This window comes from Alexandromys fortis, unplaced genomic scaffold, assembly GCF_014885135.2.
Source record: "Alexandromys fortis isolate MF-2015 unplaced genomic scaffold, M_Fortis_MF-2015_v1.1 scaffold_155, whole genome shotgun sequence".
Taxonomy (NCBI): Eukaryota; Metazoa; Chordata; class Mammalia; order Rodentia; family Cricetidae; genus Alexandromys; species Alexandromys fortis.
The window spans coordinates 3,418,187-3,432,060 of NW_026068052.1; the positions used below are offsets into that span (position 1 = coordinate 3,418,187).

Consider the following 13,874-nt stretch of genomic DNA (forward strand, 5'->3'; position numbering starts at 1 on the left):
TGTGAGTGCAAACTTGTACAGTCACTTTGGAAATCACTATGGTGGTTTCTCAGAATATTGGGGATCAATCTACCTCAACATACCACTCTTGGGGATCATACCATAAGGAAGCATAATCATACCACAAGGACTCAACTATGTTCATAGCAGCACTATTCATAATATCCAGAATCAGGAAAGAACCTAGAAACCCATAAACTGAAGAACTGACAAAGGAAATGTTGTACATTTACACAATGGAGTATTATTAAATGGGGGAAAAACAATGACATCATGAAAGTGTCAGGCAAATGGATGGAACTAGAAAAAAAAAAAACATCCTGACTGAGGAAACCAAGCCCAAAAAGACAAACGTGGTATGTACTCACTCATAAGTGGATATTAGACATAACACAAATATGCAATATTGTTACAATTTTGCAAATAAAGTTACAATAAGCATCAATTGACATATATTTCTATGATACAATAGCTTGAAATAGTTTTGAGTGCATATCTAGGAGTGATATACCTAGTCATATGGAAGCCCTATTTTTAGTTTTTTGAGAAACCTCTATGCTGACTCCTATAGTGGCTGAATTAGTTTACATGCCCACTAGCAGTTAATAAAGATTTTCTTTGATATGTATACTTGAAAATACAGGATAATCAGACTACAGTCTAGAACCCTAGAGAAGTTATTTAAAAAGGGGGACCCTAGAAGGGACACACATGGAGGGCCCCAGGAAGGTGAAATAGCTAAGATTTTCTGGGTATTGGATGACTGGGTAGTGGATGATTGACTATAGCAAAACAGTGATTTCTGGACACAACAAGGCAGTTCCATATATGAACTGACAGCAGCTATGGTAATTTGCACAAGATTGATCCAGGAAAATCCCAGCATGGAGGGCAGATGAGGTCAAGAAGTCCTATTACTAGCTGAGGAGTTATTGGCAGTTAATGGTGCTGGGAGTGGGAATGCAATTTTCTTTGGAGATCAGACCCCCAAGAGGCTGCTATTGTTCTAGCAGGTGGCCTACTATGTATGCACATACTGATATCACCTAATGGATTCCGTGTTTTTTTTTTTTTTTTTTTTTTTTTTTTTTTTTTTTTTGTAAAGAAGAGAACACATGAGATTGTGAGGAAATAATAGTAGTGGAGAGATTGGAAGTTATATAATTTTGGTAGACTTGTTCAAAACACACATGTATTTATGTAATTCTCAATAAAGACATATCCTGCAAGGTTCTTCTGGTTATGTGCAGAACTTTGTGTGCATGCATGTGGGATTTTGGTAACTTTTTTCTAGAGGTCATGTTTGTTCAGCCCCCTTTAATCTATTTTTAGTAAAGATTTATTTTATGTATTTGAGTATTTGCCTGCATGTACGTGTGTGTACCTTGTATGTGCCTGGTGCCCAAGAATGTCAGAAATGAGCAACATATACTTTGGAATAGGAGTTACAGAAGGTTGTGGGTTTCCATGTGGATGTGTGGAACTGTACCCCAGTTCTCTGCAAGAGCAGTAAGTGCTCTTAACTGCCAAGACTTCTTTCTAGCACTCAGTTTTGACCTCTGAGAATCAAGTCAAAACTACATTGTGGAAGACTGGTCTAAAAGAGTGTAAGTGTCAGAGATATTGTATGTCTACAAAAGAGTTGTGCCTTCTGGACATGAGGGAGGAGATGCAATACCATATACAAAACCTGTGCAAGGCCAGAGTAGAACAAATCGTAGAATGGAGATGGCAATTGGGCATGAAATCCCATCCTTAGCCATGGAATTATTGCCTGGTGTTAGTTGTTGGGAGAGGGGGAGATAGTTTTCTCTAAAAGTATACTTCCTTGGAAGCCAGCCATGCTCAGGTGGTAGACCACACATTCAAGAATATTTGAGGTGCACTAAGTTAGCCTAGATACAGGACACGAAGTTGGGTGGGTAGGGAAGTCAAAGTGGATTTAGAAAGAGGTTGTGAGGGAGATGAATATGATCAAAGCACATATTTCTAAAGCTCTCAAGTAACTAATTTCTTTTCTTAAAACAGTTTTAAAATATAGCTACACTAAGATTCTATCTATAGTGAGAATGGCAATGATTAAAAATTAAGAATTTAAATAACAATAAGTGTTTCCAAGGATACACATCAAAGAAAATCTTTATTAACTGCTAGTTATGAATAAAAAGCACCTTAGGCGTGGTAAGGATTTATGTGACTTATTCTTCCAGGTGACAGTTATCATTGAGAAAAACCAGGGTAGGAATATAAGGGGATTAATGAAGACAAGACTACTTGATTTTCTACATAGCATTATTTCTAACCAGGGAACCCACCCACAGCATTAAAAGTACAACAGAAATCGTGGGAGAATGCTGTTGCATGGAGAATGCAGGATTATGCTAGCTTCCATAGACAGCTCAGGACCACCTTCCTAAGGTATGGACTGCCCATAGTGGTCTTAAGACATTCCTCCATAAACATGCTACAGGTCAATTTGATTTAGGGAATTTTGCAATTAATGTTTTTTTCCCAAGTGACTTCTAGGTTATTAAAGTTAATATCTATCGCCAACTAAGGTACTCCATCACTTGTCAATTTGAGCACAAACACATCACTGTGAGCCATAACGATTCATGATTCATTTCTTGTCTCTCAAGATGTCATTTACACTCTTTTTTTTTAAATAAACCATCTTTTAATTACCTGCCTTTGTTTAGTCAGCAAAATCAAATACAGCTTTTTCTAGTCTACTTAATCATGTAGCCTAACAAATTTTCTAAAATCTTCCATGTTTTAAGAAAAACATGTTCTGCCTTCTTGACAACTCAGAGTCAACTTCCCTAATTTTCCTTCTTAACCAAAGGCTAACGCACTCACTTCAAAGTTTCAGTACTACTGAAGGGAGGGTGTAAACCCAGGCTCAAAGATTACAAGATCGGTGTAGGGGGTAGGCACAGGGACTCAGAGCAAGCCAGCACCCACTGTTCGCTGGATTGCTACCATCACTGAGATACTGTCTCCTCCCTGTGGTGGTTCTGGCCTGGCCAACCATCTGTTTTAAGTCCCTGTACCCAGGGAAGGTGAGCTTTGTTTCTGCTTGTGACCCACCCATGTTTCCCATGCTAAATCAGGACCAGCTCTCAGCCCATGATGGGCACCATCTATCACAGGCTGCACCTGCTCAGAAACTCCTCCCCAAAGAGTCTGTGATGGAATAAGGCTCTTTGCTGTACTTTACTCTCTTCTTTAAAGCGTTGCCTTGTGCTTCCCTGGCACTGATGCACTCAAGTACAATAAAGGAGAAGGGGCCGGGCCCTGGAGAGGTGCAGAGGAGCCCATAGCCCTGGGGTAAACCATGGCGGTGGCTCAGGACTGTTTAACGGCTCACCTTCCCCCACTGCTCCGTTCAAGTGCTTTGGCAGTGATCTCTGGCTTCCAAACAGAAAGAAGGAGCACTTGTCTTACTTTCAGAGCGTCAAGTGTGACAGCACAGCTCTGAAATCTCAAATATTCAGGGACAGCACTTGGTCAGAGCGCACTGTTGCCCGCATGTCAGCAGTGTGCTCAGAACCAGCACCGTGCTGCACTAAGGGCCCTTGTCCTGCAGCTGGGGAGAGGGGTGTTTTACCCCCCACCCCCGCACCCAGAGAAGGAAACCTTTGCTTGTTTCTTATACACAGACATCTGACTTTTACTTCTTTGTGGCAGGAACCCAGACACTGAACTTCAAATGTCCATAAGGGCTTGCTTAGAGACAAACCCAGAGCCACTTGTCCCCCCCACACACCCACCGGGCGCACACTAGATCTATAGCTGCCTCCGTTTTTTCTCAACAACATCCACCTTAGCTCAGAGCCTGGCTCTTAGTGGGGACCAGGGGAAGTATACAGGAAACGGCACAGACTCCCAACCTTCAGCCAGTGTGAATGCTGGCGATTCAGCAAAGAAGCAGGCCGCCTTATGGAGCCCAAGTTGGCCTCTGACCCCAAGGTGCTGAGATCACAGTGTGCTCTGACACCTGGCTCTCCTGTACAGACCTCTAAGACTCATTCTACCCTGGATCTTAAAACGAAGAATAGAGATCCGAAGATGCAGATCTGAAGATGTCAATACTGTCAGTTCACTCCTCATTCACTCATGACCCAGGAACAGAGATGTCTCCCTATGTCCTTCCTAAAAGCCCACCTAAGGGAACCCCCAAACAGTCAAGCGGCCAGCATGATGACGGCGATCTTGGCAGAGCAGGACCGGGTTGAGCAGGGAAACACTTGGAGTGCACAGTGCCGGCATCAGTGCCAGGCAAACCCAGCAGGAAGGATTTAGTGCTCTTCGTCGGAAGAAAGGCCTTCGATCTCGTCTCGGTCTCCTCCTATGGCCATCCAGAAGGCTTTGGCCACCTTTTCTGCGTGCCACTTTCTTTGCTCATGAGGAAGTGTCGCAGCCTTGTCTTTCATTTCCTTCAACTTTGAAAAGAGCCTCTCGAAGTTCTACAGATCTCCTCCTCCAGTGGTAAGACTCGCTATTCTTGAATATCCAAGTCTAACATGGGGTCCACAATGCTGTCAACCTGTGCACCTGCTGAGCCACATGCACCACCACGATGGCCCGGAAGGGACTCTATCCTCTCAGCTGCTGGCAACCGGGCCTGCTGCTCTGAGTGACAGCTCTCTGCTGATCCAATGCTGCGGTTTGCTCCAGCCAGCGAGTTGAGGAGGCTGAAGCCTTGGCTCCTGTCATTCTTCATCACAACATTGGACCAGACATTGGCATTCAACGCTTGTACAATCCGCTTTACACCTGTGGATTCAGGGAAGTCATCATCCTCCTCAGGCAGCTCAAAGCCATGTTTGATGCACCACTCTTGAGCCTTCTGCCGGTTTACTCCGTCTTCACAGACTCTATCACAGACCAGGATCATCACCTCAGGTAACCATGCCTCTGCCAGGGGAAGCCATGAGGAGACACTGTCAAGACCCGATTTCTGTGTGCTGTCAAAGTAAACCACGAACGCCTGGACTGACTCTGCGATCTCAGCAGTGACCAGGAACTTGCTTGGCACCACACACAGATTGACCTCTGCTGAATAGTACTTGTTGTCGATGGTCCAGGGGTAGAACCTCACTGCCTCGCTGGAAGCTGCTTCCACAACAGCATCCTCTGTTCCTAGGATATGTTGCACCAGCCGGTCCCCGGTGAAGGTGGCGGAGCAGCTGGTGATCAGAGCGCAGGGGACACCCGCAGCCATTGCTGCCGCAGACCGTGTTCCGCGCCGGCGCTGCTTCCGCCTTGGACCGCACCCTCATTTACACTCTTTATAACCCTTTTCTGCAATGATATCTGAGCCTTGGTTGGGGTGTTATAGTATGTGTGTTCCATTAGGACAGCATTCTGCAGTCTCTTATTCTCTACACCTTGGCTAGTTGTGGGTCACTGTGTTTATAATCACCTAATGCAAACAGAGGCTTCTCCAAGGAGTATGAGAGATGCATTAATCCTCTTTCCTATTTCTTCACTCTAGTGATGATATCTTTTGTTATGTATAAACTTTTTTGTTTCATCAGTTCTCATTTATTAATTTCTAGTCTTAATGACTACACTATGGGAGGTCTTGCTCAGAAAGTCCTTTCCTGTGTCAATGAATTTAAGCATATTCCCTACTTTCTCTTCCCGTACATTTAGTGCAAGAGGTCTTATGTCGAGATCTTTGATCCATGTGGAATTGAATTCTGTGTAGGGTGAGAGATAAAAATATATACTTTCATTTTCACATGGAGTTGTCCAATTTGATCAATACAATGTGTTTAACATGCTGGGTTTTCTAAAATACACATTTTTAGTCTTTTTTGTAAATAATCATGTTGTTGTAATAGTGTTGAATCATATGTTGGGCTTCAATTCTGTTATACTCATCAATGAGTCTAGTTTTATGTCAGTACCATGATGTTTCCACTACAGCTATATACTATAGCTCTAAAGTATAATTTGAAATCTGGGATTTCAAATCTACAGCAGTATATTTTTGTTCTTGTCGAAATAGGTTTTGAATATCCTGGGTATTTGGTGTGTACATATGAAATTTAAGATATTTTTTACAATCTGCATGAAGAATTACATTGGAATTTTGATGGAGAATGCCTTGAGTCTATATGTTGCTTTTGTTAGGCTTATCATTTGGTTTTATGTTTCATTTTTTTCTTTTTTAAGATTAAATATGATTATATTATTTCTCCCTTCCACTTCCTCCATCCAAATCCTCCCATATACCCTTCTTTGTTCTCTTTCAAATTTATGGCTTCTTTTAAAGTTAATTGCTGTTAATGAAATTTAAATATTCAAAATAAATTTATTTATTTGTGCTCTTTCTCATTTTTTTTAAATATAAGAACTTAGAGCTATAAAGCTTTCTTTGGGAACTGTGTTTAATGTGCCCCAGAAGTACTGTGTTGTGTTTTAATTTTCATTTTGTTCCTGAAATTTTTGAATTTCTTTCTTTCCTTTTAACACTGCTTTCTTTGTGTTCTTGAATTTTTTCCTTGACACATTCATCTTTTGGTAATATGTCATTTATCTCCATAAGTTTACAGAGTGACAGGAAATTAATTTGCTGTTGTTTTGAAGTTTATTGCATTGGGGGTAAGATAGAATGAAAGAAGTCATTTCAGTTTTTGTGAATTTCTAATGGTTTGCTTTGTGTTCTTATATGCAGTCTATTTTAGAGAAACTTCCATGGCCTAGGAAGAATGTATGGTCTTTGGTGCTGGAATAAAATGCTCTGTACTTATCTATAGGTTAATTGAATGTATAATGCAATTTTTTTTTGGCTTTTGTTGCTCATTTATTTTTTTTCATAGGGTCTTACATTGTAGTTGGGATAACCCGAAACCCATCACCCCAAGTTTGTTCTGTTTTTAAAACCAGGAGCAGAGTATACTGATTTTTTCATATGCTTATATATGAAATATTACCCTCTGTGAATATATTTATTTTGTTATTGGTCTAACGCTCTAGAACATTTTTAAAATTATGTATGTGTGTGTGTGTGTGTGTGTGTGTGTGTGTGTATGTGTTAATGCAGTTGCCTGCAGAATCCAGAAGAGGGTACGGGGATCCCCTGGAGCTGGAGTTAAGGGCAATAGTGACCTCACTGAAATGGATGTTGAGCACTGAACTGGGTCCTCTGTCACAGCATTGTATGTTAAACCTCTGAGCTACCTCTCCAGCCCCTGTTCTAGAATTCTTAGCAATCATTATATGCTACGAAGACTGTCCTAGTCAGTGTTCTATTGCTGTGAAGAGACACCATAGCCATGACAACTCTTATAAAGGAAAACATTTAATCTGGGCTGGCTTACAATGTCAGGGGCTGAGTCCATTATCATCACAGCTGGAGAAGGAGTTGAGAGTTTCACATCTGGATCTGCAGGCAGCAGCAAGAGAGAGCCACTGGATTTGACTTCAGCAAAGCCCACTCCCAGTGGCACACTTCCTCCAGCAAAATCATACCCACTCCAAAAAGGCCACACCCTCTAATCCTTGCCAAACAGCACCACTCCCTAATGGATAAGCATTCAAATATATGAGCCTCTGGGGGCCATATTCAAGCCACCACAGAGACTTGTATAATGCAATTTAATCATGAAATTTCTCTGTTTACTTTTGGTTCAAGTGACCTATATATTGAGGAGAGTGAGGTATTGAGTTGTATTTAAGATTTAATCTATGTTTTTAATATCAGTAATATACATTTCATGAAATTGGATGCATCAGAGTTTGATATATATGTTTAGGATGAAGTGCCCCCTTTTATGGGCTAGTAGAACTAACATTGTGGAAATGATTATTCTACCAAAGGCAATTTACTGAATCAATGTAATCCCCAAAGCAAAAGCTTCACAAAATTCTTTACAAAAACATAAAAAAAATCCAAATATCATATGGAACCACAAAAGACCCCAGATAGCCCAAAAAATACTGAGGAGGGAAAAACAATGCTAAAAATGGTTCCTTTTGATTTCAGTCCGGTGTTCCAATGTGGGTCTCTGTCTCTGTCTCCTTTCAACGCCTGATGAAGGTTAATATTCAGGAGGATGCCTATATGTTTTTCTTTGGGTTCTCCTTCTTATTTAGCTTCTCTAAGATCACGAATTATAGGCTCAATGTCCTTTATTTATGGCTAGAAACCAAATATGAGTGAGTACGTCCCATGTTCCTCTTTTTGGGTCTGGCTTACCTCACTCAGGATCAGGAGCACCAGGAGAGAGAGCACTAGCAAGGAACTCAGGACCGCGAGGGGTGCACCCACACACTGAGACAATGGGCATGTTCTATCGGGAACTCACCAAGGCCAGCTGGCCTGGGTCTGAAAAAGCCTGGGTTAAAACTGGTCTCGCTGAACATTGTGGACAATGAGGACTACTGAGAACTCAAGAACAATGGCAATGGGTTTTTGATCCTACTGTACCTATTGGTTTTGTGGGAGCCTAGGCAGTTTGGATGCTCACCTTACTAGACCTGGATGGCGGTGGGTGGTCCTTGGACTTCCCACAGGGCAGAGAACCCTGATTGCTCTTTGGGCTGACGAGGGAGGGGGACTTGATTGGGGGAAGGGGAGGGAAATGAGAGGCGGCAGTGGGGAAGAGACAGAAATCTTTAATAAAAAAAGTTCCTTTTATGGATTCCAAAACATATTACAGAAATATAGTAATAAAACCGATATGATACTGACACAAAAAGGATCATACAAACCAATGGAACAAACTAAAAGACACAGCCATGAATACATATCACCACTGACATGTGATATTTGACAAAGATACCAAAAACACACATTGGAGGCAAGACTACATCTTCAACAAATAATGCTGGGAAAACTGGATGTCCACAAGCAAAAGAATAAAATTAGACCTAAAACTATCACTCTGCACAAAATCCAACTCCAAAGTGATCAAAGATGTCAGTGCAAAATACCAAAACTTCTAGAAGAAAACATAGCCTTACAAGATATAGATGTAGGAGGAGTTTCCAAATAAGAATATTTTCCTTAGAAATGAAGGACAATTGTTGGCAAGTGAGAACTTATAAAACTAAAAACCCTTCTATACAGCTGAGGAAACAACCAAGTGGACAGTAATCCCACAGACTGAGAGATAATCTTTGTCAGATACATAACTATCAGAGTATTAATATCCATAATGTATAAAAAAGCACAAAGAAAACAAATGACTCAATTAAAAAATGGCCTATGGGTCTGAACAGAGAGCTCTCAAAAGAATTTAAAAATAGCTATCTCAAAAACTGTTCATTGTTCTTAGTCATTTGAAAAACACAAATTATAACTATTTTGAGATTTCATTTACTCTAGTCATGATAGCTAAGGTCAATAAAACAAATGACAAAAATGTTCATGAGGATGTGTGTGAAAGGGAACCCTCATGCACTATTGGTAAGAATGCAAACTGGTCTGCATTCTCTGGAAACCAGCATGGACAGTTTTCAAAAGGGTGCCAGCTATACAGAGGATAAATATTCAGACTATATAAAGAACTAAAAAATAGAGTAAAAAAAACACAAATGTCCCATTTAAAAATAGACTATATGAGCTATGGGTCTGAACAAAGAATTGCCCGCCCCCCCCGATAAAAATGGAATCTCAAAAATGTTAACTCCACAGAGACTTGCTCAGCCATGTTTAACACTGTTCACAATAGATAAGAAATAGAAGAAAACTAAATGCTTAACTGATTAATGGATAATGAAAATGTACATATAGACAATGGAATCTATAAAGAAAAACAAAAACAAAATCATATAATTTACAGGTAAATAAATATATCAAACTAGAAAGTATTATTCTGAGTGAGATGAGTAGCCTAGAGCCAGAAAGACAAATACCATCAGTTCTCTCTTGTTTGTGCATCCTAGCTCTGACTCATTAGATGTGAATTTATCACCTGGAGTAACCATAGAAATGAGTAAATCAAAAAGGGACCAAGGGAGAGCATAGATTTGAGAAGTGGGGGTTCACATGAATAACTGGAGGGAGCTCGAATATAATATACAAATATGAAATCAAAACAAACTAAAAATGAAACATTGGAAATGTTTCATATCATTATTTAATGTTCTCTGACATCACCCTTGTGTGGTGTGCTGTGTTTCTTCTTAAGAAAGTCTAATTTACCAATTTCACCTTCATTTGTAGGGGTAGTGTGAGATTATGTTTTTTTTTTCATACTGTTTTCCTAGATCAAGGAGCTATTACCTACAAATTCTTGATCTTTAATGACTGCCTCCTTTCTTGGAATAAAAAGGGTTTACTTATTTAAGAAATGCAACTGCCACCACTACCATCATCATCATCAACAACAACAGGAGGAGGAAGAAGAGGAGGAGGAAGAGGAAAAAAGTGTGGAAGAAGCTGTGCCCCAGAAGAGATAGCAATGAATGAAGAATTGATATGATTAAATTATATTATAATATATGCAGTATTTAAACTAAAAAGTATTTAAAGAGGGTTTTGGCTATCTAAAAATCTCATAGGAGAAAATNTGTATATGCACATTTATACATGTATACATTTATATGCATATATATTCGTATATATGAATATTTCATGATGGATATATATTCATATATGTGAATACTACATGGTAGGGACCTCTGAATGTATGTAAAATTGTAAAAGGAGACTTTGCTTTCATTTCCCAGCCTCCCAGAGCAAAATAATCACACAAAAACTATACTAATTACAACTCTGTTTGTCCAATGGATCAATCATATTTCTAGCTTGCTTTTGCATCTTAAATTAAACTCTTTCCATTATTTTATATTTAAAAAAGAAATGCAAACAAGTACATCCATTCCATCTAGCTGAAAGTTGAAGTCAAGACAATGTAAGTTTTACATATGGATTAAAAATAGACAAATTAAACATGCTTATGAGTCTAGAAAGAAGTGGATATGTATATTCATATATATATATATATATATCCACAATTTATGACAAAGATCATAGAGAATTGCAGAGAAATACTTTATTAGTAATTTTAGATAAATTGGGCATGCACATAAGAATGAGGCTTAATCCTATTTTATAAAATGTAAAAGTGTGAATATATTACATAACATTACATAACTAGTAAGGAAATTGTGTTTTTAGAAGAAAATGCAGAAAATAATTTTCTTTTAAGAGATAGAAATTGGTAAATTGGACAATACTGTGATTGTGACACCAGCAACTGGATAAAAATAAGACAAGGGGATGAAAATATTTGGACTTTGGAATAAACACAAATGATAAGGATAATTTTACTGTATATATTTTTAAATTTCTTCCAAATCAGTAAAAAATATGACAGTCCCATAAAAAGTGGACAAGTATCATAAGAGCCTTTAGAAAAGAGGTTATCCAGATGACTGATTGATATAAAAACCATTCACATTACTTAATTATGAAAGAAGTGAAAAATCCATCAAGTTCTTAGATCATAATGAAATTAAATGATGAATCAACAAAAAAGATAACAACAAAAACAGACAAAGAGGCCTGACAGTATAGCTCAGCAGGTAAAGGTAGATGCCACCAAGGCTGGGGAACCCCAGTTTGATCCCTGGTGCCCACATGATGAAAGGAAACAACTATATCCTATAGGTTGTCCTCACAGGCATGCTATGGCATATGTACATGTGTGTGCATACACGCAATAAATGTGGTAAAAATTAAAAATGAACAGACAACAAGAAGTATCCAAGCATTTGTAAATTAACAAAACACAATAAAAATTCATTGATTAGGCAAAACATTTCAAGAAAAATTGAAGGAGATCTGGGTAACACAGAATATTGGAATCTCCCTCCTAATGAAGAAGAGTCAGAATAAGAAAAATGTAGTTTGTACTCCAAAGAAATAAAGAGAGGAAGTACTTTGGAAATAAGCAAATTAGTGATAAAATACTTAAAACATGCAAAGGAAAAGGCAGGTAGCACGCAGAAAAGAATAAGCCATAGCAAACATGATTCCAACCACAAAGCTTCCTTGTTGGGGAAAGGAAGTTTAACACTGTTGACAATGAGTTTTTAGGTGGACCCTGGTGAAAAAGGACCAGTAGTCATATCTTCAGGACAAGTCCATAGACCTGGCAAAACTCGGTCTAGTAAGTTTTGGTTGAAACAGTTTCCTTCAGCATATGTATCGGCAGTAATGGTGAATTTTTTTTTTTCGCCCTGAATGACTCAGAACATGTAGTAGATGAGCTGCATGAAAAGTAAACTCTTGTTTGAAACTGAGCTACCTAAGGGAACTGAGAAGAAGGTACAACTACAAGCTCAGGATGAAAGACAGACAGAAGAAGGTTTAAAGCAGAGTGCTGGGACTGGATACTAGAAGCTTGTACTAGGCAGTAAAGTACATGGAGAAAGGCACTCTTGCCCTTATGGTGAGGAGCACACCACAACAACTGAGAATAACCCTGCAGCATGATTGTCCTGTGCTTGAAGAGCTTTTAGGCCGATCTCCAAAGTCACCCATTTTCTTTAATTTACTGCTGTAGAGCCAAAGATCTCTGAAGCCATCTGGATACTAGATATCCACACTGCATCCTTCTGAGCACAGTGATTAGTAGTCACAACGTGTTTAAATACAAAGACCTATCTGTGTCTGTGCTTATTTCAGGGCTAAGAGATCTTCCACACTGCTAGTAAACTTGGGAAACAGCCCCTCTCTTGCTATAACATGTTACGTAAAGGAGTATAATCGGGTGACTCACAGAGAGGTGAGGAAAATTTGTTCATGTCATAGACTGTGAATTCAAGTGTGCCCAGCGAAAGTCCCTTGTATACAAAGGAGGGAAGATGCTAAAGTTCTGACAAATTTGTAGATATTGGATACTTGTTTAATACAGGCTCAATACCAGCAACATAAATGATCAGAAATGAAGAATCCCCAAGTTATACTCATTGTTTGCTCTCGTATATATAATCGGCAGTCACAAATTTTTGAGGACCGAGGAACAAGTTGCTCAAAACACCATCATTTTGACTTTCTTTCACTTCTTGCCCCCATATTTGCCACTTTGTCTCTGCCGTTTTTTTAAACTTTATAGTTTGAAAAGATTATGCTATTTTTAGTCCATGTTACAGATTTCATCTTTTTGCTTATAAATTTTGATTTCAAATTTTTCATTATTGACTTTTTCTTTACCTTCTATTATGACTCTATTCTTTATTCTATAATTTTACTATCATGTTGACTTTTTATCTCATTTAATCCCATTTTCATTCTCCAACTTACAATGTGTTACATGCATTTGAATATTGAGTATCACATACAAAGGCTAGAGGGGGATGCTGGATGTTTTCCTTTGTTGCTCTTTCTTTACTCCCTAGAAACACAGGTTTTTTGTAAATCAGAAACTTGTTGTTTTCTTTGAATCCACAAGGATAACCCCAGTTAAGACCCTAAGCAATAGAGGAGAGGGTGTCTGAACTGGCCTTGCCTTGTAGTCAGACTAATGATTATCTTAACTAACACCATAGAACCTTTGTTTAACAACAGATGGAAACAGAGGCAGAGACCCACATCAGAGCACTGAACTGAGCTCCAAGGTCCAGTTAAAGAGTGGAAAGAGTGAGAATATGAGCAAGGAGGTCAAGACCATGAGGGGTTCACCTACTGTGACAGCTTGCCTGAGTGAATGGGAGCTCATCAACTCCTACTGGACTGGGAGTGAATGAGCATGGGATCAAACTAGTCCCTCTGGATGTGGTTGACAGTTGGGGCAGACTGAAGGGCCACCGACAGTGGCACTGGGATTTGTCTCTACTGCATGTACTGCCTTTTTGGGATCCTATTCTCTTTGGATGTATACCTTGCTCAACTTAGATATAGTAAGGAG

The 13,874-nt window shown here is 39.2% G+C and overlaps 1 protein-coding gene across 1 annotated transcript; it reads right to left on the reverse strand.

Annotated features, from left to right (window-relative positions):
* Positions 1–3,630: 3,630 nt before the first annotated feature.
* LOC126487039 (alpha- and gamma-adaptin-binding protein p34-like) lies at positions 3,631–5,261 on the reverse strand. Its single transcript, XM_050119649.1, is given in 2 exon segments — positions 3,631–4,504; positions 4,507–5,261. Coding segments are annotated over 2 exon segments (924 nt in total). The 5' UTR covers positions 5,228–5,261; the 3' UTR covers positions 3,631–4,301.
* Positions 5,262–13,874: the final 8,613 nt, after the last annotated feature.